The sequence below is a fragment of the Camellia sinensis genome, chromosome 12 (assembly GCF_055761805.1).
Source record: "Camellia sinensis isolate YWXY chromosome 12, ASM5576180v1, whole genome shotgun sequence".
Lineage (NCBI taxonomy): Eukaryota > Viridiplantae > Streptophyta > Magnoliopsida > Ericales > Theaceae > Camellia > Camellia sinensis.
In genome coordinates this window covers 133,992,923-134,016,533 of record NC_138972.1, presented here as the reverse complement: position 1 = coordinate 134,016,533, position 23,611 = coordinate 133,992,923, and the positions used below count along the sequence as shown (strand labels likewise).

The following is a 23,611-nucleotide window of genomic DNA, read 5'->3' as shown; positions in this document are numbered from 1 at the left end:
ATTCGCAACTTCCTTAGAACTCTTGTTGCTACATTTGGATAAGCATAATTATATTTTTTCGTTTTTTTTTTCTCTTCTTGTGAGGATGAACATAATTATTTGAAGAAGTTTTTTAAGACCTCGTTTGAGAATATGTTATTTTAGTAATTTTTTGACTTTTTATCTAAAATATGAGGTTAAAAAAATTAGTATATTTAGAATGACTTTTTAATTTTTTACGAAAAGATGTGTAAAAAGTAGAAAGAAAATATAATCTTTGAATTTTTGGTATAAGTTGTTGGCTTTTTAATTTTTTTAGTGACTTTTTAACTTTTGGGTTAAACAATGATGTTGCCAAGCGAGGCTTAAGTCATGACGTTGACATGCTTTTGTATGCAATTTTAGTTACCACAATGTAAAATTTGATTTTCCATTATATACTCTATGTGTTAATATATTTTTGTTTTATTTCTTGTAAAATTTCCATTCATATTTCTAGGTTTTAAATTTGGTGTTGACGTGAAAAAAATATCTTTGTAACAATGCCCTTTATATTTATCCCAAATTTGTGAGTAGCTTACTATTTTGCTGGCGTTAAGATCCTCTAGAGTGTATTCTCTAGAGTGATCTCTAGCTTACTATTTGTGAGTAGCTTACTATTTATCCCAAATTTTTCACACAATTTGACTATAAATAAAATTTCTATATTATTTTGTCTTACTGTTATTTTATCTGACTGATTTATTCTTTGATAGCAACTGATTCCTTTTGGGTTATTATGAAAGTCTTCTGCTTGTTTTAAAATAATCTGGTAGTCCCTATTAGCATTTTTATCACTACTCATAAACTGAGATCTTATTAGTTGTTCTAAAATTTTTAATTTCTGTTTTAAATTATCTTGAATTTGGTTGATTTATTATATTTGTTTAGCTATTTGATTTATCTGACTATGAATTTTTTCAATTAATTGCTTAAATTCTAACTTTATTTGCTTTGAGCTGCTAGTATTTATAGCTGAAATTAGAGTTTCTATTTCTAACTTAGTGGGAAATTTTTATAAATTTAAATATATTCGTTTTTGTAGGATAGAACTACAATGATCTTGAATATAATCTAATTTTTTATTTTGATCCTTAATTATACTGCGAGTATTACGAAGATGGTCTATAGATGAAGTAAAGAGATTACTAATTTTATCTACGTCCTTTTTAATATTTTCTGCAAAATTAATCTGATAATCTATAATACTATTTAACTGAGGATTATGTTCACTATGGAACTGATGTGTAAAAGTACCTTCAAAATTACAACGGAATTTATTTTTATCTATATTAAGACGATGGTCATGATTGCTGAGTTCTAAATCTAAATATTCTACTCTTTTCATATACAAAATTAAATCCTACTTTAAAATTATTAAAATCTACTATAATATGAAATTTATAACTAAATTGTCCAAAAATAAAAAATACTCTATTTCTATAAGCAAAATGCATAAACTAACTTAAACTGTCCTAAAACTGAACACTGCTCTGATACCAATTTTGGGTTGGGGTCAGTTAGTGGTTTACTACTATTTTGAAATTGGGCTGAGAATTATCTACTTAATTCTACAGTTATGCTAATAAGTCTTTAAGCTGTTGTATAGCTAACTGTAAAGCTTCTTGTTTCACAGTTATCTGTCTATTTATTTGAGAAATTTTCAAACTAGAATTTTCTAGAGATCTGCCAAAAGTTAACGATAATAGAAATTGATATCTTAATTTTTGATCTTCTAATTCTTGTATAAGCTCAGTACTGGTTCTGATTTTAATCCGAAGTTCTTCTTCTAAAGTCATAAAATTTTGATTTTTAAATTTCTTTTGTGGACAATCTTTTCTTAATATTTCTACTCGGATTGCTCTCCTTGTATTCTAAAATTCTTTTTCTTTGGCAAAACTATTTTTAGGTAATGTTTGTTTTCATTACATGTACTTCCCACCTTAAAGTTAAGCCTCGTTCAATATAGTATATTTTTATTTTCTATTTTTTACATTTCCCTTTCTGCCTATAATTTGCCCTCAAACGCCTAACCACGGCTCACACGGACTCTTCAGCTAAGGTCACTCAATAATAAAATAGAAAATAACAGATACTACGAAGGTGCAAAGCATGTAATATTAATGAGCAAACAAGCATTCCATAGACTTAGTTTTTTCACCAAAAAAAAAAAAAAATTAAAATAGAAGAGTTACTTTTTTGAAATATTTAAGGAAAAAGAGAGACTACTCACACTTCATATTAATATGTAATATACTTACAAAGATTATGTTACTGACTTTGAGTTTCTGAAAGACTTGGAACACTTAGAATTTTTGAGAGGGGTTGGAATTTTTTGTGAAGTAGAGTGAAGGAAAATTTTTCATTGCTTCTTTCGTTGGCATAAATGTCAATTTAAACAATACAAAAGGAAGATAAAAACAAAAACTCAAAACCTAGACTTAATGCCTTACGTCCCAACTTTTCCTAAAAGTCTAAGACCTATTCAAGCCTAGACATAGGCTTTTTCAAAATCTATCTTTAAGTAATAAAGGCAAAGACTATGTGTACAATTATATGCTTATTTTGACAAACTTTCTACGTAGATAAAAACAAGTAGAATGTTTGGATAATGATGCCGGGTATTGCTTTGGGCCCCATCGTACATCATTCAATCCTCCATTTTTGATAAAATTTTGACAATATAATTTATTACAGGACACGCGTAAGAATTCTCATAGCTTTTCTTTAATGAAGCAGGGTAGGGGTCATCTGCTTTATTAAAGTAATGAGTGAAGGAGAAGCCTTATCACTGACAAACACAAATAATTACAGACATAAATATTTACAAGAGCTATTTGTCGTTTTTTGAATACTTTTCTCTGATCGTTGAAGAGAGGCTTTTTCTTCTGCAAATTTTTGTCATTTTCTTCTGAGATGCCAATAATTGATGTTGACACTTGGATGATCAATCTTCATGGTGGATCCTTTGTAGAAAATTTACAAAATTTTAAAGAGTCAAAAATCTACAAAAAACTCTAATATTATATGAGTATAATTATGTGGAGTGCCCCCTTTTTTTTTTTTAACTATACATTCTATCTGAAAGATCGTCAAGATCTGCTACTGAAAGTTTGTTGTAAAAATCATTCCCTATAGCTGGTTCATTCCCCCATTAGTTATCTTGGTCATCTTCTTCTACAAGGATGAGGATCACCTCTAGAGCTGTTTAGATCTGCGAAATTTATCACGGATTTCGTTTTGATAATTTGAAACGTTTATTTTTATTGGGTATTTCGTGTATTTTATTCATAAAAAAAATTAACTTGACATGATAATTATAATTTATTTAATTTATTACGTTTGTCACTAAAAAATATATAATTTATTTTTAAAAACACAATCCTTATTTATTTATTTTAATGATAAATTAACTAAATTACACTTAAATTTTTTTAAAAATAAAAAATATATAAAATATTTAACAAAATAAATGATTTAAATTAGCGAATTGTGCTAAGGTTATGAAGCATTTACAAAGCTGTGGAATCATTGGAGAAGATCCTATGAAGCAATGGTCAAAGAATCAGATAACATGCAAGCTGGATTTAAAGAACGCTGACTTTATCATTGATGACAAACCAATGAAGCATGTTACTCCAGCTATGAAGGAGAGCTTCAAAAGGCACATTGACCAGCTGCTGGAATTGAAGGTTTCTTAGGCGTAACAGGGAGAGGTACTAGTGGTTTTGGTCATTCAGGAATGGCTTCGGAGCCTAAGGATTCGGATTCTGATTCGAATTCCACCCTGAATATCATAGCCATGATGGAAGAAGGAGAAACTGAGTAGCACAAACACCGTCCTCTCATCCAATATCTGAACTGTTTCCTCCTCTCTTCAATATTTATTTACGAAACTGAATATAAAAAAAATCCTTTTTATTATATTTATTTCTGTACGAGATATGCTCTGACATTACAATAATAATTGTCAATTGGCGCTTTCTCAAACACTTCATTGAAAGCCATTTTTAACCCTTCTCAAATAAATTATTGACTTTCTATTAAAAAAAAATATATATTTTAGAACAGAAGAAAAAAATTTACATACGTAACTCCAATATCAAAATCGGAAGAAAAATGATTCTGGGTTCATGAAAATGATCATTATACATTGATCGTCCCTTCCAGATTTTCTTTTGCCTCTATTAGCTCATAAATTTTTTCACAGATGGTGCAAGTAGAAGCCATTGCTGCTTCTCAGAAGCAGCTTCTACAAAAGCCAACTTGCGCTTGGATCAGATGGGTACAAAACCATCTTCTTCTTCTACTAGTTCTCTTGGCACAACCAGTCCTTGGTGGTCAGATTGTCAAGTATTTACCTGGTTTTGATGGTGAACTTCCCTTCAAACTTGAAACAGGGCAAGTCTTTTTTTTTTTTGTTGGGTTTTTTCCCCAATTTTTTTTTTTTCCAGTTATTTGTGGGTACAAATTGGCAATTTGCTTGAGTTGAAATCTGATGATGGGTTTGTTGTTGATTTTGACAGATATATCAGCGTTGATGATTCGGAGTTGTTCTATTATTTCATTGAATCAGAAGGGAACCCTCAAGAAGACCCACTTTTTCTTTGGCTCACTGGTGGACCTGGCTGCACTTCTTTCAGTGGACTCCTTTATGAAGTTGGTATATGTCTATATCTATAGACATAGCTATATATTTATCTTTTATGTTCTTTATTTTTCAGTATCAGAATGAAAAAAATTGCTGCCTTGTTTAATCTTCAATATTTGGGTTGAGTTCACTCTCTTATCTTAGCTGAGATGGTCAGAGACTAAATTATTATTTTTCTGGGGATAATAATAATAATAATAATAATAATAATAATAAAAAAAAATAAAAACTAGGGTTTTACATAAATTTCAAATTAAAACTTGGGTTTTGAATTTTGCGAATTAAAGCCCAGTACTTTTCAAATTACATCAACAATAGAAGTTGGAAACCTTGTGTTGCATTTAATGGCATAACATACTACTATAATAAATTTGGTGCTCTATTTATTGGAAAAAAACCATTTTTTGTTGTAGAATGTTAAACGGACACCTGTGTATGCTAGGGGTTTAGGTTAGTTTGGCTGATTCTGATTGATCAATTTCTATATTTTAAATTTGAAATATGAACATAGTAGGCTGATTACAATTTAAAAATGAAAATTAGAATTGACCATGAATGCTAACAGTAATTGAGCATGAAAGCCAAATGAATTGAAAGATTCATGTTTGGTTTGCCAATATGGGCTCCAATGTTACATCAATATCAGCCATTGTTCGGTAGACCAGTTAAAATTCCTGGGAGTTCCTTGTAAGGCTTGTTGGGAACCTGCTTCAGACTTAATTAATTGCTGGCCTTTTGTTGTTCAAAATGGATGTTTCAGTTTTATTTTTTATTTTTTCAAATTTTTACCATTTTAATTATTTGCTTAGTTTTTTACCCCGTTTCATTCTCTTCTGAAATCAGTCAAAGCATTTCTCTTACACATTACTAAACTTCACTTGCAATCATGGTTGTATTGTATGAATCATACGATTCATGAGAGTGACCAAAAGAGCTGATTCAGCAGTGTCCAGAGCCATCAAAATAATGAAAATTGCAGCTTGCTTAATTTTTTAAATTAATTTTTATGTAAGCTTTTTGAGTGGTCTTGGCATTTTTAGATAGCTTATGCAAACATCCCTCAATATGACATTGTATTGTATAGCATCCTAGCTTGACCCAGCTTGACCTTGTGTAACATATTTGGAAGGCTCTTAACTAATGAACTGATTGTCTGGCGGCATATCTCTGATGATGCAAGTCGCTCCTTGTGTGGTTATCATAGTGAAACAGTGGTTCATGCTTTAAGAGATTGTTCCCTTCCACGAACCATTTGGCAGCGATTGGTGCCAATTAACCTACATGAAAGATTTTTTAGTCTCCCTTTAAAGAGTTGGATTGATGCTAATATGGGTGGGGAGCTGGGTGGTCTGGAAACTAAGGATCATTGGCAATCACTCTTTATGTGTGCTATAGCCTCTGTTTGGTTTTGGTGAAATAAACTGCGCCTCGATCCAGAGTTTGTTCCGCCTTCAAATCCAGTGATGGAAATCTATGGAAACATTGAGGAGGTTGAATTAGCACAACGGTTCTGTATTCAGAAACAGAGAAGGTGTGTTAGAGTGCAATGGCAGCCACCGATGGGCCATTCCATGAAGATAAATACCGAGGTCTTCAGTTGGCAATCCGGGTTGTGTGGACATTGGTGGGTTAATTCGAGACAGTCATGGGCTTTGGATTGGAGGATTCTCCAGAAGAATGGGATGGGCAAGTGCTATAGCTATGGAGCTGTGGGCCATAATGCAAGGCTGTTGTTAGCTTGGGAATGGGGTTTTCGATTGATTGTGTTGGAAACAGACTCTCTTGAGGCGGTGTCGCTGATACAACATCCAACTGAGGGACATGCAGAATACAACTTAGTGGCTCAAATCTGTCAAATTCTGGGGTGGAACTGGATGTGTCATATATTCCATGGGCCTCGTGAGGCAAATCAATGTGCAGTTTTTCTTGCTCATGAGACTCTTAAGGGATCCATGGAGCTTCAGATCTTTATGGAACCACCGATTTGAATTTGGCCGTTATTGGCTCTAGATGCTCCTGACTGGAGATTTCCTAGTTAGCTGTTGCTTTAATTTTTCCATTGCACCCAAAAAAAAAAAAAAAAAAAAAAAGTTTTACATTGCACTCTGAATTTTAGGAAACAAAGATTGGTTGCCAGTCATCCTGGGGTTGCACAAGTTTTTTGATAAATGAAGATATTTTACACTGTTAGGAATGGCTTAGCAGGACAGATCCATCCTAAGTTTGGCAAGGATGGTGCTGATCCTTGCACTAACCCCTTAAATGTCTATATCTTTTTAATCAACATTGGAAATTTTAAAGAACCAAACTAAACCAAATTAAACCTTGTGTCCCACTCAAGTGGGGTTAGCTTAAAGAATGCCCAATTTAGTCCTAGTTGATAGGATCTGGGGATGGGTAGATTGGGTACAGAAACTGTTGGGCATAATTTGGACAACCATTAAAATTAATAATCTTTTATGAATGATAGTATCTGAAGCCGTACAATTTATCCTAACATCCCTTTTTCACATGACGTAGATAAACTTATATGGCCTCATACAAGGTCAGGGCATACAATGTTAAATTGAAAGTGGGTACATGAGTTAGTTAAGCTTTTTTCTAAGTAGTCAAAATTCTCAGTGGTTGGAACCTATGCTAAACCCGCCCCAGATTTGCAATCATGGTTTTCTTGAACCATTTTAAGTTTGGGTTTCACTCTTCACATCAAATTCTTAATTGTATTGTTGTATGTGATCTCTCAATCTTTGAACCTAATCGTTAATACTTGTATGCTCTTGAAACTAATCTGTTGCCACTTTTGATGCTTAAATGCAGTTGGTGGTCCCTAAAGAGATAAAATGACTTCTCTTATAACTTGATGCTTTCATTTTCTTTGTGTAGGTCCAATGGAGTATGACATTGATAACTACACTGGAGGGTTACCAAAATTGAAATATTATCCATATGCAAGGACGAAGGTAAAAAAACCTTACATGCCTTGAATTGTTTTTATTATATGTATATTTTTTTGTTTCTGATTTCTTTTTTGGTAATTGTTATTTAAAATCGTGTTAAATTATGTAGACTGCTAGCATGATATTTCTTGATGCACCTGTTGGCACTGGTTTCTCTTATGCAAGAACCCCTGGAGGTTGGCCTACATCAGATACAAAATCAGCTGAACAGTCGTACCAGTTCCTCAGGAAGGTGAGTTAGAAAAAAAGAAAGAGCAATTTCATTACTATTACAGCAGACAAAACTTACAGAGGGATATAAACAATCAATTTGATCATGCAGACAACACTAGTCGTGAGAGATTGATTATGTATGGAGACGAGGGTTTTAATTTTTAAATATCAGCCGTTGTATCGGCCAATATGTATCGGAATTTTGTACTTCCAATATTGATATTTACCGATATATCAGCGATACTATTTGACTTGGGCTGATATATGATTGTATTTCTAGTACCTACATATCTTGATCGTTGTTGTCAAATCGGGATACGGATTGTGTATTGTTTTTTAATTTTTAATCGCATATCGTATCGTATTGTGTATCGTAAAATGTTTTAATACCTTTAGAAATAGGTAAAAAAATAAGTGTAGTTATAAAAAACAAATATCTTATGATAATAAAATACTAAACAATATATAATTCGGTCAATTGCAAAAGCAAAGTTCCTTAAATTAAATATATACATGCAGCAATACATATTATCTTTATAAGGCATAAATTAATAACGCAAGATTCTTAATACGATACAATAGATATGTCGAAAAGGTAAAAGTAGCTTTTTTTTTTTTTTTTAAAACAGGTTAATGAAAATTTTTGACAATATTAATTTACATAAAAATAATTTGAATTTTTTTTCTTCAAATTTGCTACAGAAATTTAAGTATTTATGTACCATACATATCGCATTATGTATGGCGTATTGTATATAACATCACATATTGCATACGTATCATAAGATGCATTTAATTTAAGATATGTATTGATGATAGTATCGATTTCCTTCTAAAAGGTATCGAATTGTAAGATACGTATCATGAATCGTAAGATATTGATCCTGATACCATTATTTAAAACCATTATGCAGATCTAGATCTGCATTATCTAATATCCTAAAAATCATCATGAACTACTGGGTTCCATTCTATCACAACTGTGTGGCTATGACCACTGCCACGGCCACTTTGGAAATTTTGTCAAAACTTTCTAGCCATGTCATGGAAGATTTGTTTGTTAATTAACTTTATTTTTCTGAACATGATGCAGTGGTTGGTCGAACACCCACAATTTCTCTCCGTTCAACTATTTGTTGGCGGTGATTCTTATGCAGGCCTTACTGTCCCATTGATCACTAAAAAGATAATAGATGGTATTTCAATTTCATGACTACTAATTCTACTTTGTTCAGTAAAAGCAATCTCTCTTCGAATTCTAGCTCACTCTTGGTGTTTGGTTTATGGACTTTCAGGTAACAAAGAAAAAGCCAAGCCATATATGAATATCAAAGTACATGACCTAATTAAAGACGTGGATTGCTTTCAGTTAGTCTTTTTGGCTATTGCAATTTATCATTGCATTATGTTTCTGAGTGATTTAAATCAATGGTCTTTGTAATGGTATCAGGGATACTTGGTTGGATGCCCAGGGACTGATTCAGTTATTGATGGGAACTCAAGAGTAGATTTTGCTCATAGAATGGCACTTATATCGGATGAGATCTATGAGGTAAATCAAAATCTTCCATTGTAATAAGTCACATTATATTTGTTACTTGATATGCATTGTTGGACCGATTTCCTATTAGCTTAAGCTTTTGGGACAATTGGTGACTTGACATGGTATTAGAGCTCTGGTTTTAGAAGATCCTGGGTTAAAGTCGTGTTGCCTCCATTATCTTTGTCATTGTGAACTCTGTTTTGTCTATCTTCGTGGATCTTGTTTGTCAATTTATTTGTCTATCCACGAGCAAGACGGGGTCACATGTGAGGTGGAGTGTTAGCTTGATACGCATTGTTGGGCCTATCGGCTTAATCTTTTGGGATAATTGGTAACTTAGTCTCGTTTGGGAACAGACTTTTTTAGTAACTTTTTGGCTTTTTGACTAAAATGTGATGTAAAAAAAACTAGTATGTTTGGGATGATTTTTTGGCTTTTTACGAAAAGATGTGCAAAAAGTAGAGAAAAAAGGGATAGATTCCCTTTTTGGTATGAGTTGTTGGCTTTTTGGTTTTTTTAGTAACTTTTTAGCTTTTTGGCTAAAAGGGACACTTGCCAAATGAAGCCTTAAGAATGTCCCCCTTTTTTCTTTCTTTCTTTCTTTCTTTCTTTCTTTTTTTTTTTTTTCTGCCCTTTTTTTCTGTTTTTTGTGCTGTGGGTCAGTGAACTGGGGAAGGGGGGAGGGGAAGTGGATCTTCTCTGTTAAAAGGTATAAAGTGAAAATAGGGACTTTTACGTATGGGACACTTTACAAGCACTAATTTGTGGCCATATGAGGCATAATTGTATATAATCTACTATAATGTGAGAAGCTTACTATCTTTGCCTGTATATGTTCAAGCTAGTTCACACATGTTTATGATTTTGTGTTGTTAATCCTTCTTTGCTTATTTTTCCTTTAATATCTGTAAGAATTTATGTATTATTGATTGATGTCTTGATTGATAGATTACAAGATGCATTAATTACAATTCCTATACAATCTATATATAGAAGAAAATGTGGTAGTAGGTGTAGTGGAGGTGATAGTGGGTTAGGTGAAGTGGAGTGTGTAGTGGAGTAGAGGTAGGTGAAGTGGAGTGTGTAGTGGAGTAGGTGAAGGTAATGTGGTAGTAGGTGTAGTGGAGGTGATAGTGGGTTAGGTGAAGTGGAGTGTGTAGTGGAGTAGAGGTAGGTGAAGTGGAGTGTGTAGTGGAGTAGGTGAAGGTAAAGATGGGAAATTCTAACAGCCCCCCGCAAACTCAAGGAGGAGAGAAACTAACCAACTTGAGTTTGGAGAGAGTAACAAAACAAGAAAATACATAAAAATAAAAGAGGATAAGAGACACTGTATGGTCGTGTCAGACCATTGGTGAAGACACTGGATGGTGGTGTCATAACGTTGTAGAGGACACTGTATGGGGGTGTCATAACCATGTAGAGGACACTGTATGGTGGTGTCATAACCATGTAGAGGACACTGTATGGTGGTGTCATAACGGTGTAGAGGACACTCGATGGCGGTGTCAGACCGATGTAGAAGACAGTTTTTGGGGTCATGTCGGACCGTTGTAGAAGACAATGTTGTGACAGTTTACGGAGTCTTGCTGGACCCTTGTAGAAACTAACCGGAATCAATGTCGGGACAGTTTACAGAGTCTTGTCGGACCCATAAAGGAGCTAACCGGAATCAATGTCGGGACAGTTTACAGAGTCTTGTCGGACCCATAAAGGAGCTAACCGGAATCAATGTCGGGACAGTTTACAGAGTCTTGTCGGACACTTGTAAAAACTAACCGGAATCAATGTCGGGACAGTTTACAGAGTCTTGTCGGACTCTTAAAAAGTTGCACCCTCAAAAGGTGTGCCCAATTTTGTCAAAAGGCGTGCCATCAAAAGGCGTGCCCAATTCATCAAAAGGCGTGCCATCAAAAGGCGTGCCATCAAAAGGCGTGTCCACTTTGTCAAAAGATGTGCCATGAAAAGGCGTGCCAGTTTGTCGGGCGGCAAGAGGCGCGCGATACGCGTGGCTGCCTCGGCTATTTAACCAAGACGAAGGCTGAGGCTGAGGCATACCATTCTGAAACCTCTGAAACCAACCCTTCGCTGAAAAAACTCTGCCTCTGCGGAGAGAGAAACTGTGGAACACTTTGTTGCCATTCTGTCACCAACCCTTCCGAACATTACCAGTCTGAAATTGCTATTTCGCTGAAACACTTAGCAACCCAAAAACATGGCCTCTTCTTCCCGTCCAGCTACCCAGAACCTGCTCACGCTCTTTCCAGAACTGAACGAGCCCACAAGAGAAATAACTGGTGCGGTGGCCAGTGAACCTCAACCAAACACCTCTGGTTTTGCTCCATTGAACTTTCCGATGCGGTCGGTGGAGCAAAAAATGGCGGTGCAAACTGATATTGAGGCTAATCAGTATACTCTGAAGTCATGCGTGGAAACCATGACGGCGGTCACAAATTTGTCGAACCGGCTGCAGAGTAGGACAAATGAGGTGCAGCATTTAAATTCCCAGCTGGCTCTGCTCCAACGCATGTATAAGGATGCGCGAGCAGAGATAAGTGTGCTGAAAGCAGAAAATAAGGAGCTGAAGCGGAAGGCCACTGTGATGTTCCGATTTGGAGGTCCGCCGTATGCTGCAGTGGAGGAGTATGGAGGAGTGAACGTGCTCGGCGGCGTAGGAAACACGGAGGCAGCACCGTCAAGGGCCGCCCAGGACGGAGGAAAGAAGAAGAGATCTGCAGCAGAGTAGAGAAGAAAAATCCCACTGTGGGTGTTGGGTGTGTTATGGTGGTTTTTTTTTTTTTTTTTTTTTTTTTTTTTTTTTTTTTTCTCGTGTAAAATTATGATCGGGGTTGATCCTGACATGAATAAAATAAGTGTGTTTGGCAAACTCGAATGGTAGGTGTGGTAAGGCAGAAAAATCAACTGGAATGAATTTTTTTTTTTTTTTTTTTTTTTTTTTTTGTGAAAATAATAATAATAATAATAATAATATTAATATGGAAATCATGGAGTGGGCGGTGGTACAAAAATATTGTGTAGAAAAAGAGGGAGATGGTGGAAAAGAGAGGCCACTCATGTTATTAAAATAAATTAAGGAATTAAAAAAAGTGATATTGGTTTTGTTTTCAAAAAAGATGGATTAAAATAAATATAAAAAAAGAAAAAGAAAGTGGAGACCATGATGAAAGGTGGGAACAAGTGTGCTGGTGCTGTGTTGTAATGGTCAGAAAGAGAGATAAGAAAATAAAATAAAATAAATTTCAAGGTGCTGTGTTGTAATGGCATTGAAATATCCACCATCATAAAGAGTATCAGTGGTGCTGCATATGTTTATGAGCATTATTTGAGGCCTTTCTTTCTTAACCCACAGCAGACTGTTAACGTCTAGTATGTCCCAAGGAAGAAGGACATCTTCAGTAAGCCAGATGACATTCTAACTGCTGCTGAGAAGTACATAGAAGAACATGGCCCGAAAGCATTTGAGAAGCTTGTTAGCAAGGATAGGGAAACCAAGTTCAGGAGTAGCAATTACACGTATTTTGATGAGGACCACAGCTATTGAGCCTTGTTTGGCTGAGGGAAACACCTTTTTTCCGCTGCTGTTAGGAGTATCTTTCCGGTGGAGAAGCTGCTATGGACTATTTGGGGAGAGTGATGTCGAAAGCCGGAGCCTTGGATCTCGCCACCGGCGTCGGCGGAAAGATCGAGAAAGACGATGTTCTCTCCGCTGTCCAGAAGTATGAGCAGTATCACGGCTACTATGATGCCGAGAGAGAATGAGATGTTATGAAGATATGATGAGGAGGTAGGTATGTAGTAGACAATTCTAGCGGACTAGGTTGAGGTCCGGCGGGCGGCCAAGGCGAGGTTGCCGCCCGCCGGTGAAGCGAAAAAATATTAAATTCTTAACCTTGCTCTGATACCATGTAAGAATTTATGTATTATTGATTGATGTCTTGATTGATAGATTACAAGATGCATTAATTACAATTCCTATACAATCTATATATAGAAGAAAATGTGGTAGTAGGTGTAGTGGAGGTGATAGTGGGTTAGGTGAAGTGGAGTGTGTAGTGGAGTAGAGGTAGGTGAAGTGGAGTGTGTAGTGGAGTAGGTGAAGGTAATGTGGTAGTAGGTGTAGTGGAGGTGATAGTGGGTTAGGTGAAGTGGAGTGTGTAGTGGAGTAGAGGTAGGTGAAGTGGAGTGTGTAGTGGAGTAGGTGAAGGTAAAGATGGGAAATTCTAACAATATCTGTTGCCTCGAGTGATGCTTTTGCATGCAAAACAATTGCCATCTTTATCACTGAAAGTCAAATTTTAGCAAATAGAAAGTAATTGTAATGGTTAATATTATTCCTTTTACGAGGTTTGTTGTTATTCTTACCCTTGTGTTAATTGTAATGGTTTATGCTTTTCCAGAATGCGAAAAGAAGTTGCAATGAGAACTATATAAATGTAGATCCAGCAAATACGGCATGCATAACCGCTATGGGTGCTATACAAAAGGTTAGAGGCATTAAAGTACTTCTGACTTCTGGTACATAATGTATGTCCATCAAGTTCTGCAGGCTTAGAAGTTGAGACCTATTTGAATTTGTAGTGTCTGAAAGATCTGTCTGACAAAGATATTTTGAAACCCAAGTGCGATTTATCATCCCAAGATCATCCAGAAGGCCCAGACCGAAGATTTCTAAAAGAAGGTTCTTCAGAGTTCCTACTCTCGCCATCAACGTTTCCAAAACCTTGGTGCACTGTAATCTCTCTCTCTCTTTCTGTGATAACAGCTTGTTTATGAGATGTAAAGAGAGATGGGTGGCTAATTTTAGTTCTGTAACAGACTTTGAAGCTTACACACAATAGCATTTGGGCAAACGATGATGGTGTTCAAGAAGCATTACATGTTCGGAAGGTATGTATTGTAATGCATACAATAATGTCATAATGAATGTAAGCAAAATCTCACTGAACAGTCTCAGATATTGTAATGATGGAAATCAGGGAACTGTACCACGTTGGGAGAGATGCAACAACAGCTTATCATACACCCAAGATGTCTTGAGTGTTATTGCTGTTCATAAAGAACTAAGTAGATCATCCTTGGAAGTACTTGTAGAGAGGTCAGTATATACATGTGGCTTGTACATACCCTTCACTAAATTGATTTTTTTATTACGAGGAACCCCCTGACCCTACCTTCAGTGAGACCTGGGATAAAACCCCGGATATGTGAGACCACCCTGTTAGCCTCACATATTGTGCAACGTAGGGACACGAACCTAAGACCCCTTCGTGGGTTACTGTTGGAATTAGGAAATAGTGATATTATAATTATGATAGTGTTGGAATTAGGAAATCATGATATTGTAATTATGGTAGTGTGTATAAAATCTGTGATTGTGTCAACCACAGGTTTAATATCTTTTTTTATCTTCGTTTCTTATTTTGTTCGTTTCCTATTTTGTAATATTGTTTCATTATAAATACAAGGCTCTACCTCATTCATAGGCAAGCCAAATAATTATTTTTATTCTTTTTGGTATCAGAGCCAAAACACAGAAACCCTAGACCACCCCCTTCTCCCTGTTGGCCCATATTCTTTACTGCCCAGCAGTTTCTTCATCTTCTTTCTTCTTCTTCCAGCAGCCAACAAACCTTCTCTCCCCTCTAGACCACCCGACAACCTAACTCACCACTCCTAGACCACCCAAAACCACTTACCCACTCTCCTATACCCCTCGACAAGACTGTATTACACCTGCCGAGGGTCTTGCTGCTGCCAACCAGGTCTTATCTTGGCCTAGAGTACTTCGACCAGCTCTTCCCCTAGCCTAGATTGGTTCGACACCCTCTTGAGGGTGGTCTGAACCCTTGTTTTTCTCTTTTATAGGGTGTAGTGCTAATGCTTTTAAGCATTTTTCTGGACCTCTATTTTTCTTTTTTTTCTTTGTGGGCTATTTTGTTTATTCGGTAGCATTTAGCCGTTGAGTTTTTTTCGGCTTTTCTGGTTGTTTACTCGGACTGTGTTGCTGTATTGCTATCTATTTCAACCCTCATCATCTCCCCATGGATAACTTATCTTCTACCATTCCTATTGAGGTATCTATTGCGGTCTCCACCAAACATGTGCCTGTTCTAAGTACTGATTTTTCTCTTTCCCATCACACTCCTATTCATCATATTACAAGTGTGGTGTTGAATGGGAAAAATTTTGCTGCTTGGAGCCATTTCCTTAAATTCTATCTTGGGGGAAAGGGAAAGGCCCATTGGCTTTTATGTACTATACACTAGCTGCGACAGACCTTACACGTGCTCAGTGGAATATCGATGACTGCACTATATTGGGATGGATGTTCAATTCCATGGAAGATCGGATTTATCATATGTTCCTTTATTGTGATACAGTTCCGAGTTGTGGCAGGCATTGTCACAGATGTACGCTCATGCTCACAATGATGCATGTATCTTCGAGCTTCACCAAGATATAGCCCGGGCCTCTCAGTCCTCTCTTGGCCTTTTTATAGCTGAATTTTCTGGATATCTTCAGGCTCTTTGGGAGGAACTTGCTCAATATGAGTCTTTGACTAACCTTCCACCAGAAACCGCGCCTCTTGTGTCCAAGAGGCTTGCCCGACAGCACACTTATCAGTTTCTCATGGGTTTAGACTCTGAATTTGAATCTCTTCGAATTCAAATTCTAAACATATCATTCATGCCATCTCTTTATGAAGCTTTTGCCACTATTGACAGTGATGAGCGTCGCCGGCGATTGGTTCAGCCTAGTGTTCCTTCAATACCTCCAGTTTTAGTAGATCAGATGGCTCTTGTTGCAAGTTTTGGTTCTTGGAGTTCCAGCAGTTCTATTACTTGTCATCATTGTGGTGCGCCTGGACATGTCAAAGCTCGTTGCTTCAAACTTCATCCTGAGTTGGGGCAACGCCATTCTCGTCCTCATGGTCCTACTACATGTGGTTTTGGCTCTGCTCGTACTACTGCTTTGATGGAAGTTACTCCTGCTTTTGAGCCTCCTAATGTCCCTAATCTACAGCAGTTATAGACTCAGATTGGTCAGCTTCAGGCCCAACTTGGGTCTCTCACCATTGGTTCTCTTGGTCTATCATCTTCTACTGCCACCCTTGTTACAGGTACTTCTACTGCTTTCCATGTTCGGTTTGCTAGTCCTTTATGGATTTTGGATTCTGGGGCTAATGATCATATGACTGGTGAGTTTTCTTTTCTTTCCTCTCCTGCACTCACCATTGCTGCCTAATCTGTGTGTCTTGCTGATGGTTCTTGCTTTTCTGTCCAACATAAGGGTGTTGTGTCTTTAACCCCTGATATCACTTTATCTTCTGTGTTGCATGTTCCCAAATTTGCTTATAATCTCTTATCTGTTAATCGTCTTGCCAAAACTTTTATTTGCGCCGTCATCTTTTTACCTTCTTTGTGTCTTTTACAGGACCTGAGTTCGAAGAGGATTTTTGGCAGGGAATATGAGCGCGATGGGCTATACTACTTTGGGGATCCACTGGACCAGCCTTCTTTGACTTTCGCTAGTTTTCAGGCTTCTATTTTGCCTACTTTTATATTTTGTGTTTTTTCTGCTCAAACTTTAGAGTTATGGCACGCTCGTATGAGACATGTTAACTTTCAATATTTATGTCAACTTTTCCCGTTATTAAATAAAGCTTGTAAAGATTCTAAATTTCATTGTGTTACTTGTGAGTTGTCTAAACATATCCGTACTAGTTATATATCACATATGACACGTGCCACTAGTGCTTTTGACCTTATTCATTCTGATGTTTAGGATCCCTCTTCGGTTCTTTCTTTTTCGGGTCATTGTTATTATGTGACTTTTATTGATTATCGCACTAGGTGCACTTGGGTCTATTTACTTCGTCACAAGTTTGATGTGTTTCCCATTTTTGTTCAGTTTGTGCAAATGGTTAAGACACAATTTTGTACCATTGTCAGGAACATTCGCTCTGACAATGGTGGGGAATACATCTTCAATGAGTTTCGTTCTCACCTTAATCGAATGGGTAATCTTTAACAACTTACATGTCCTTGGACCCCTGAACAAAATGGTGTGACTAAACGTAAAAATCGTTTTATTATGTCTGCCATGCGTTGTCTTCTTCGTGGTATGAGTGTGCCCAAGTCTTATTGGCACATGGTTGTTCTTACTGTTGTCTATCTCATTAATAGGACTCCTAGTTTTGTGTTACATGGCCTTACTCCATTCCATATTCTTATGCCTAATACTACATTTTTTCCTCTTTTGTCTCGTGTTTTTGGGTGTACATGTTTTATTCAAAACCGGCATCCCACTTGCACTAAGTAGATGACAAGTCTATTTGTTGTGTCTTTTTGGAGTATTCTTCCATGTCTAAAGGGTGTAGATGTTTTAATCCCGTGTCTCGTCACTTTCACTATACTCTGGATGTTACTTTTTGTGAGGATCTTCTTTTTTTTAGTCCTAACCCCCCGTTGCAGGTTTCCCCTTCAAATAAGTGTTTGCCCGGTCCCCATTTTGGATGAGGTTGCAGATAAGGTTGACCTTCCCTCTCATCCTCCACCTTCGCCTCCTTCCCCCCTTCCCTTGCAGGTATACTCTCGCCGCCTTTGTGCTTAGCCCCCTCCTGCCACCTCTTCGGATCTTAGGTTGGGTAATTCTTCTCCTTTGCATACGTCTCCTTTCATTTCTCATCATAATCCTCATCGGGATCGACATCTCCCTAACTGTTGGGGTTATCTGTTAGTACTAATCATCCCATTTCCTAGTATCTCTCATATGACAGGGTTTTCGACTCATATCATTCTTTCCTTGCAAGCTTGAATCCAAGTCTATTCCTCAGTTAGTGCCAAAGGCCATTTAGAATCCGAAATGGGTGGAGGCAATGCAGACTGAAATGGCAACTTTAGAATAGAATCATACTTGGGATCTAGTTCCTTTACCTTCTGGCGAGAGTACCGTGAGTTGTAAATGGGTCTTTGCTATTAAGTACTTACTTGATGGCTCCGTTGACCGTTACAAGACCCGCTTAGTGGCCAAGGGCTTCACTCAAGTTCCTGGCAAGGATTTTGGTGTTACCTTTGCACCAATTGCCAAGCTTACATCTGCTTGTCTTCTTATCTTTCTTATAACATCCCATTCTTAGCCCCTTTATCAATTTGATGTCAAGAATGCCTTTCTGCATGGAGATCTTCTTGAGATGATTTATATGGTACCTCCTCCTAGTGTTTGAGCTGATGGGGAGTATTCGGGGCAAGTATGTCGACTGCGCAAGTCTTTGTATGGCTTGAAGCAGTCTTCACGAGCTCAGTCTGGTCGTTTTAGCTCAGTTATCATCTCCATGGGCTTTTTTCAGTGCCATTTAGACCATACTTGCTTCATCCGTCATAATTCTGCAGGTCAATGTATAGTCTTGTTGGTGTACGTGGATGATATCATTCTCACCAGTGATGACTCTATAAGCATTGATAAAGTAAAATGGGATTTGGGACACACCTTTGATATTAAGGATTTAGGGAATCTCAAGTATTTTCTAGGGATTGAGGTGGCTTGCTCATAGCAGGAGATTTTCTTATCTCAAAGGAAGTACACTCTTGACTTACTTAAGGATACTGGTATGTTGGGGTGTAAACCTGTTTTTACTCCTATGGATGCCAATATCAAGCTCACATCAGGGTCTGGCGAATTATGTTGGGCGTCTCATCTATCTGACCAATACTAGACGTAACTTGACATTTGCGGTTAGTGTGGTTAGCCAATTTATGCATGCACCTCGTACAAAACATTTTGATGCAGTTCATCACATCTTGAGATATTTGAAGACCTCTCTTGGCTTAGGATTGTTCTTCACAGCTGATCCTCAATATGGACTCTCCTGTTTTATTGATATTGACTATGCAAGATTTAGAACGGATAGACATTCTACTTTTGCCGTCTGTATTTTTTATGGTGATCATCTTATATCATGGACAAGTAAGAAGCAAGCAGTTGTTTCTAGGTCTTCTGCAAAAGCTGAGTATAGGGTTATGGCACAAGGCACTTGTAAGATTATATGGCTGCTTTCTATTTTGGCAGAGTTAGGATTTGAGGATACTACTCCTGCTTCTTTGTTTTGTGACAAGTCTGCTATTATGTTGTCTTTTGATTATGTCCTACATGAGCGTACTAAGCATGTAGAGGTTGATATACATTTCATTCGAGAGAATGTTTGGATTGGTTTTGTGAGATCATCCTTTGTCTCTTCTTCTTAGCAGTTAGCAGATATGTTCACCAAGTCTGTAGGCCCAACATTACTCCAATTGTCTATCGGCAAGCTGCATTTATTGAATATCTTCACACCAGCTTGAGCGGGAGTGTTGGAATTAGGAAATAGTGATATTATAATTATGGTAGTGTTGGAATTAGGAAATAGTGATATTGTAATTATGGTAGTGTGTATAAAATCTATGATTGTGTTAATCACAAATTTAATACATTTTTTTTATCTTCGTTTCCTATTTTGTTATTTTCCTATTTTGTAATGTTGTTTCATTATAAATACAAGGTTCTACCTCATTCATAGGTAAGTCAAATAATTTTTTTCATTCTTTTTTTACTTGGGGACTTACCATTTGAGCCATCCCACAGAGATTCACTACATTGTTCTTGTGATAAATATTCATAATTCTGTTGACCAAATATACTATACAATTACATAAAAAATAAAGATATAATTGCAAGAAACAAGAGTATCAAATTTTTTTTTTTTGATAAATAACCACACTTTATTAGAAAAGTATCAAGATGATGCAAAGAATACAAAAATAGAAGTCACAAAGGCTTAACAAATTAACAAATCAAATCCTTCACAAAATCTACAAGGCCAAAACATCAGGATCAACTGAACTTGTCACCCAACTATACAAAATCGTAAGTAGCCGTCGTTCTAACCAAGGAACCGAATGAGACATTTCCTGGAAAACACGCTTATTACGCTCCAACCAAACCAACCATTCAAGACAATGAGAAGCAAGCATCCACGCTTCTGACGCCTTCTCCCAACTCGACCCCCAATCCAACTTTGCAAAACTATCTTAATTGAATTCGGCTGCACCCAAGCTAAGCCCAAAGTCGCAACAAGAAGCATCTAAAGTTGAGAAGTAACCGGATAATGAACCAGTAAATGATCCACTGACTCCGCATCACCACAAAATAAGCAGCACCAATTGACGAATATGTGGCCACGACGAATTAAATTATCCAAAGTCAAGATATGCCCCAACATGGCTGTCCATACAAAAAAGGCTACCTTGGATGGCATATCCGACACCCAAACACATTTCCAAGGGAAAACAACTGCTTCCTCATGAACAAGCACACCATAATACGAAGATATAGAAAACTTTCCCTTAGTCCCAGGACAATCCCACACAAGGTTCTAAAAAGCGGTTGCGGTCGCTGTAACGGTGGCGGTGACGCGGTTGCGGTTGCGGAGTGTAAAGGCCGTAGTGCAAAGGTTGCGGTAACCGGAAGCGTGAATTTTTTTTTATTTTTCGCACAATTTGAAAAAAACTTACCGATACGCATATTTTTTTTTTCCATGATCATATTTATTGGGTTGAAAATAAATATTGATCAATTTTTGTAAATTTTTAAGTATGATCCAATATATTTCATATTTTTGAATCACTATAAACTGAGTTTTTTTCATTTTATTTTAATAATTAATGACTTTATATTTTATAAAAAATTAATCACTAATTATTGTATATAAGATAAATAATGACAAAAGTAAGAAAAAATAAGAGCCTAAATATATATATATATATATATACATATTTTAACCAAGCCAAATAGATAATGACCACATTTATTATTATTATTATTTTTAAACAATATATAGATAGACACACACAAACAAAATGGTTTAGTGATAGCAGCTGAATAGAATAGCATAAGTCTTATAGTTTCAACAAATCAATAACATGTTCTTCATCTTACCTCTTCTTTCTCTCTCTCTATCTCTTGCTTCTCTATTTTCTCTGTTTATCTTCCCTCTTCTCTCTATCCCTCTTCCCCCATTTTCAGCGCTTTTTTGTGTTTTACAGTTTAGAACCGTTACGTAACGATGCGAAACAGGCTGTTACGGCTATTACGGCACCGTTACGACCACTACGGTAGCCGCTACGGCCGACACACCTGTGAATCTCAATCACACTGCAAAAGCGGCCGTAACGGGTGGCGGTAACTGCCAAAACTGTTACATAGCGACGTTACGTAATGGTTGCGACCGCTTTTTAAAACCTTGATCCCACACCAAAGAATCCTGCCCAGCCCCTTCAACTCGCAACTCATATAAAAAACCCAACAGCTCCACCAGTTGATCTTGCTCTCAATCCTGTACATCGCGGCACAAACGCACATTCCAAACAGTTGAGTCCCCTTGCCCAGACCAACTATTTAGCAACTACTAATTATTTAGCAACTAAAAACTAAAAATATTTAGCAACTATTAATATTCTAGACCAACTATGACTTCCAATTCTACTTTAATCATAATATAAAATTTTAATGACTTCTAATTCTACTTCAATATAAAAATAGAAAATTTGGACTTTTGACCACCTAGATTATTTTAGACATAGTGGGTGTTTGGAAATTTGCTATTTTAGTAGGCTATTTTAGTTTTTGACTATTTCAGTAGGCTAAAATTTGTGTGTTTAGGAAGATAGTTGAATTTTTTATAATTGGATGTGATGTTTGTGAGAGAAAAAATGAAATAATTATGAATTTGATGCGACATTTTGTCTTATTGACTATTTTAGCTTATTTTGTCTTTTTGTGAATTTTAACCTAAAAAACCAAAAAATAGCCTTTGTCAAACACTTCCATAATAAAACTCATATATAATGACCCATTTAATAACTTGACCCAAAATAATAAAACCCATGGGCGACTCCTACAACCCATATCCAATAATTATTGGATATTATATCCTTAATTACTAAAACCTACTATAATGCACTTCATGTGAAATTTTAGATTTGTTCTTTTTCTTCTTTCCATGATCTTCATCACTAGACTAGGCATGTAAATTGGCCCACCTGGGTTTTGGCATGAGCCTAGCCAGCTCAGACCTAATTTCCAGAACCCCCGGCCCATGCCCAGGCCAATCAATTACTTGTGAATTTTATAAGAATACCTATAACTTCCAAGTTTGAGGATTTTTTCTGGTCTAATAGTCTAAAATACTCTGCTACTATCAACATAATCAAGCTAAGCTGGCTTTTAGTCAGTATTATTCCTACTTTGCTCACTAATATTTTTCTCTCTTTCAATAGTGGTGATCATGACATCTCTGTTCCTTACATGGGTACCTTAAAATGGATAAAGTCTCTCAATTTGACCCTCGTTGACGATTGGAGGCCTTGGTTTGTTGATAATCAAGTTGCTGGGTGGGTGCTTTATTTTTTTCTCAAAAATTTGCAACATTGTTAAGTTGGTAAGCCATCGACGTTTCTATTCACAGTGCTTGTTAGTGCAGATACACGATGAAGTATTCAGAGGAGCATGGATATCACTTGACTTTTGCAACCATAAAGGCAAGAAATATCTTTTTGTTACTTTCTTTAATATATATATATATATATATATATGCTATGGAACTGAAAATTAAAGACAATTTGCAAAATCTAATATTTATGCTTTGTATATATGTAGGGCGCGGGTCACCCTGCTCCAGAGTACTATCGCAGGGAATGTTATTGTTTATTTGACAGGTGGATTAATTATAATCCTGTTTAGTTAAATACTTGCTAGCTGCTTCCAGTTTGATCTTGTTTTTGTACCACGATGTTGAAAACTTTGAACAACTGATAGTAATAGTTCAGAAGATGTATGTTGTTGTGTTTGTTTTTATAGATAATGTCTATTATACTATTACTCATTTACATCTATGCCAAACTTCCCAAAGCCTTTGATTTATTGTACTTGATGTAATTTTCTTGTTTTTGGAGAAATTTCATGTGTTTTTTTTCTTTTTCTTCTTCTTTCTCTCGTCCCCTTCAAATGCTAGTGGTTGGTTGTCCATCATTTGCTATTTGGTGGGTTAATTTTAAACTCCCGGAACACACACTATGTCAGTGAAAACACACACAATCGTAGATGTGCTTAACTACTATTCAAATCTCTCTCTCTCTCTCTCTCCCCCTTGTAGTCCTATGTCTATGAAGACTTCAA

At 36.4% G+C, this 23,611-nt stretch overlaps 1 protein-coding gene across 7 annotated transcripts; it reads left to right on the top strand.

Annotated features, from left to right (window-relative positions):
- The first annotated feature begins 3,854 nt into the window (after nucleotides 1–3,854).
- LOC114277669 (serine carboxypeptidase-like 18) lies at nucleotides 3,855–23,356 on the top strand. Of its 7 annotated transcripts, XM_082897698.1 has the most exons (14): nucleotides 3,855–4,419; nucleotides 4,545–4,681; nucleotides 7,553–7,629; nucleotides 7,736–7,858; nucleotides 8,933–9,035; nucleotides 9,135–9,172; nucleotides 9,290–9,391; nucleotides 13,798–13,884; nucleotides 13,979–14,131; nucleotides 14,216–14,287; nucleotides 14,377–14,495; nucleotides 22,714–22,827; nucleotides 22,917–22,974; nucleotides 23,093–23,356. In XM_082897698.1, exons 1-14 carry the CDS (start codon nucleotides 4,229–4,231, stop codon nucleotides 23,174–23,176), a joined length of 1,458 nt encoding a protein of 485 aa, XP_082753824.1. In that variant the 5' UTR covers nucleotides 3,855–4,228; the 3' UTR covers nucleotides 23,177–23,356. The 7 variants fall into 7 exon arrangements, with proteins under 7 accessions (XP_082753824.1, XP_082753822.1, XP_082753823.1 ...); XM_082897696.1 differs by lacking the exons at nucleotides 22,714–22,827; nucleotides 22,917–22,974; nucleotides 23,093–23,356 and adding exons at nucleotides 16,126–16,520; nucleotides 16,835–17,080 and having other exon boundaries at nucleotides 3,858–4,419; XM_082897697.1 differs by lacking the exons at nucleotides 22,714–22,827; nucleotides 22,917–22,974; nucleotides 23,093–23,356 and adding exons at nucleotides 16,126–16,598; nucleotides 16,835–17,080 and having other exon boundaries at nucleotides 3,858–4,419.
- The last annotated feature ends 255 nt before the right edge of the window (nucleotides 23,357–23,611 follow it).